General features: G+C 35.5%; 1 protein-coding gene across 1 annotated transcript; it reads right to left on the bottom strand.

Annotated features, from left to right (window-relative positions):
- Window positions 1–1,749: 1,749 nt before the first annotated feature.
- LOC141492671 (olfactory receptor 7D4-like) lies at window positions 1,750–2,688 on the bottom strand. The gene has a single exon (XM_074193247.1). The coding sequence runs from the start codon at window positions 2,686–2,688 to the stop codon at window positions 1,750–1,752; it is 939 nt and encodes a 312-aa protein (XP_074049348.1).
- Between the last annotated feature and the right edge of the window lie 1,905 nt (window positions 2,689–4,593).

The raw sequence follows: 4,593 nt of genomic DNA, 5'->3' as shown, positions 1-4,593 counted from the left end.
GTCAGACCAACATATGAGGGTAATGATTACAACAGGTTTAAAAAAAACAATGTACTTATTTATGTCTTCTCTTCAAAGGAAGATGCACAGAAGTTCTCAAAGATGATATTATCAGACCTTAGTTCCACTGTGCCCAAGAAACTAAAAAGACTTTATTTATAAAGGCAAAAGATAGAGTCTCATCAGGAAAGACTTTGTCCCATTGTGTTGAATGTTTTGTAAGTATGCTAATTCCAAATGAGGATTTTTAAATCATGGAAGAATCAGGTCCTAGATCCCAAAGATGAAATCCCACAATGATTTTTCTCTAATTTTTCTTGCCTTACTAATATTTCACAATTTAGGAGATATTTTGATTTAAAATATTTGAAATGATATACAGTGTAAAAATGCAGGTAAAAAGGACAGGTCTGCCATTCTTCAGTTTAGAAATGACAAAATTTCATGATAAAGATATTAGATCACTTGGTTAAAGGCATATAGTTAAGTATCACACTGAAAACTAAATTCATTTTTTGTTTATTGATTTCTATCACTTTTTTCACCTGTAAATTTTTTTTGTGGCATTAGGAGGTAGTGAAGCAGATATAATCATGGTTCAAATAAATAATAATGGAATGAAGAATTTATAGACAATAAGAACAAAATGAACCAGTAATTAAGGAAAATTGAGATTCATCAAGAAACATTTGGTTTTTTTAAGGGTTTTTTTGGAAGGCAAATGGAGTTAAGTGGCTTGCCCAAGGCCACACAGCTAGGTAATTATTAAGTGTCTGAGACTGGATTTGAACCCAGGTACTCTTGACTCCAAGGCCGGTGCTTTATCCACTAAGCCACCTAGCCGCCCCCAGAAAACATTTATTAAGCACCTACTACATATCAGTGACTCTGCTAAATTTTGGCTATCCAAAACGAAGGAAAAGAAAAAACACTCCCTGATATCAAGGATTTTAAAATCTACTCGGAGAGACAAGGTAAGAAAAATACATACAAACCTACATACATACAAACAGACATATAAGCATAAAAACAAGTTTTATATTTATATGTGTATATATAATATATAATATTTGAAAAAAATTAAAAGAAAGAAGGGACTCCAGCTACTTAGGTGGTGCTGTGGATTGAGTACCAGCCATGGAGTCAGTAAGACCTGAGTGCAAACCAAGCTCAGATACTTAATAATTACCTAGCTCTGTGAACCCGGCCAAGTCACTTAACCCCATTACCTTTCAAAATAAAAAAGACAGAAGGGAATAGAAATAAGAGGATTTGTAAAAGGTTTCCAGTGTAAATGACAGTTGCTTATATTTAGATTTAAGAAATCAAAAGGGGCCACTAGTTGTAGCTAAATGCAGAGAGGAATCTAGATCCAAGGGACAGTCTGAGAAAATGACAATAGCCAAGAAATGCTAGTTCTCATTCATGGAAGAGTAGAAAGTGAAGTTAAGAATATGTGGTCTATAGAAAGGTATAAGAATATTGGATGGGTAGAAAAGGATTTGAATATTAAGGGATTTGAATTTCAAGTGGAGAATTTTGGACCTGATTTTCATGTCAAAAGGGAATCACAGTCAATTGTTGATTAGTCATGATGACAGGATCAAGACCTGTACCCTAAGTAATAAACTTTAATGAATAGAGGATAGATATATATGGGGAGCCAACTGAGAGGGCCAACATTTATGCCTCCTAATATTTCTCTCAGAATTATCCAATAATTCAAGTAATTACCAGAAGTCATCCCCATCACTGAGAAGAGGTTTTTCTGCTCATGAGTCTCCTAAGGGAAGTTTTTATGTCCTTATTTCTTAGTGTATAGATAAAGGGGTTCAACATGGGGGTGACCACAGCATAAATAGCTGAAACAATTGTGCTCTTCCAGGAGATGTTGGTAAATGAGGAGGTGAAATATACTCCTAAAACTGTGCCATAATATAAGGAAACAATACAGAGGTGAGATCCACAGGTAGAAAAGGCTTTATACTTACCCTGAGCAGATGGGATTTTTATAATGGAAGAAGCAATCTGAACATAAGAGTAAAGGATCCCCATGAGAGGGAATATACCCAGCAATCCAGAAGCAAAATACATTACAATATAATTAATGAGAGTGTCAGAACAAGAAAGCTTCATAATTTCAGGAAGATCACAAAAGAAGTGTTGAATCTTATGGTTTGTACAAAAGGAGAGACGTGTTAACATTACACTGTGAAGAAAGGCATTTAGAAATGCCAATGACCAGGACAGTATCACTAGAAAATGACAGAACCAGGAGCTCATTATTACTGTATAGCGTAGAGGGTGACATATAGCCACAAAACGGTCATAGGCCATTGAAGTGAGGAGGAAATTATCTAAAGCAGCAAAAAGCATGAAGAAGAACATCTGCGCAATACAGTCAGCATAAGTGATGTGCTTATTTTGTGTCCAGAAGCTTGCCAACATCTTTGGGACTGTGGTGGTCACCAAGCAGGTATCCACAAATGACAGATTGGAAAGTAAGAAGTACATAGGGGTGTGGAGATGAGAATCAAAGCCAACTGCCAACATGATGAGCAGGTTTCCAACCACTGTGACCAAATACATGTTCAAGAACAGAACAAAGAGGGGTCCTTCCTGATCCAGATTCTCAGAAAATAGCAAGAAGATGAAGTCAGTGAATTGTGTTTGGTTTTCTGGTACCATGTAGCTGATTTTTCTGCCAGGAAAGAGAAATGAGAACATGATATGACAATAATTTTATCTTTATATATTGAAGGGAGAAACTAAATCTCCATTGACTGACAGTATTTCTATTTCTTTTCCTTGTCTCTGAAAGTCCATGAAATGCCATCTCCAATTTACTTGAAGCATCAAAATCTATAGAGCAGATGGATAAAAAAATGCATACCATAGATATGGCAGGAATATTCCTTAAAATAATAGGAGACAGAGACAAGAGAGAGAGAGAGTGAGAGCAAGAGAGAGCGAGAGAGAGCGAGAGAGCGAGAGAGAGAGAGCGAGAGCGAGAGCGAGAGCGAGAGCAGTAATTTGGGCCAACTGGAAGTATTTGGGCCTTGTACTCTTCAACTGAAATCATAAAATCCTATAGACATAGAAGGGATCTTACAGGACACATAGAGCAAAACTGAATCTCACAAGCAGTCTAGGAAGAAAAATATCTCTAGCCAGCCACTGAGCATTTTACCTTTTTTTAATAGTTCCCTGGAAAGGAAACTTCTTACCTTTCTTAGGTAACCATTGTGGCCAGAATATGACTTATCAAGTTCTGTCCAGTGCTCTCAATCTACTTTGTGAGATACTGAGAACAAATCCCTTTTCTCTCCACCATAAGATTTCTTTAAATATGTGAAGAGAGTAAGTTCTATATATATATATATATATATATATATATATATATATATATATATATACTTTCTTTCCTTTAGATCAAGTCATTTTAATTGCTTAAGCTGATTATAATTAGGTCCTTCAGCATGTAACTTCTTCTGCTTTGCATCCTTTATAACTTATCAATGTTTTTTTCTAAAGTGTACTATGCAAAATTTCAGATGAGGGCAGACTACAATCAAAGATAATGGGTGATCATCTCTTTATTGCTAGCTAAATTTCATTCATTATAGTTTACACATTAAAGTTATTTTCTCTGCCACATCCCTGCTGACTTATAGGGAGTTTACAAACCACATCTTCATTACTTTGAAAAGAATATTGGTCTTGTGTTTTGGGAGAAGGCATTCGGTGAGGTTTCTGTGCTTTTCACTTTCTTTTATACTGAAACTCTACATAGCTGGTAGTAGATAGGATTAACCTTCCATTTTTTTGGTAATCCTATCTTGCTAAGGTTGTTCTGTGATACGCTTGGGCTCTATATGTAAAAGGTACCTCTGTGAGACAGCCCCATCATCCTCAAAAGGCTTTTAGGATCTCAAAGCAGTAACACCTTCCAGTTCTCAATCCTATTCTCCTATCCCATATAACACAGAAATTATATATTCTTGACCCATTCCAACTCACAGTATATTTTAATTGTTTCCCTATGATTCATGAAGTTATTTAAAGGGAATTATTGCCCCTAGTTAACAAAATATAGATGGAAAATGTATTCAGGTTTAAGTTGGACTAGTCAGTCTATGAAGGTGTTTATAGAGAGAATGGAGTCTGGTCTAAAATTTTCCAGTGGAAAGAGCAACTTCAAATAGATATATGGATATCTGGAGAGTTCTTTATAGTAAAAAAGGCAGGAATGATATGACTAAAAGAGACAGTTTCTAGAAGATTCATTCCTTTGAGAATTCCAAAAGCACTGAACATCAGAATTAATTTACATACTGAGCTCTTCGAGCTTGGCTAGACAGCCAATAAGAATTTATTAAACATTTACCATGTGCCACACAATGTTCTAAGATGTAGGAATACAAATTATAAAGATTAGGGAGGGGAAAGTCTCAATTCAAGCCAATGGTAACATATGAATTTCAAGCGGAGAATTTTGGATCTGATTTTCATGTCAAAAAGGGAATCACAGTCAATTGATGATTAGTCATGATGTCAGGATCAAGACCTGTCCCCTAAGTAATAAACTTTAAT

The sequence above is a fragment of the Macrotis lagotis genome, chromosome 1 (genome assembly GCF_037893015.1).
Source record: "Macrotis lagotis isolate mMagLag1 chromosome 1, bilby.v1.9.chrom.fasta, whole genome shotgun sequence".
NCBI lineage: Eukaryota > Metazoa > Chordata > Mammalia > Peramelemorphia > Peramelidae > Macrotis > Macrotis lagotis.
The sequence above is the reverse complement of the archived record's forward strand: the minus strand, read 5'-3'. Positions and strand labels throughout refer to the sequence as shown.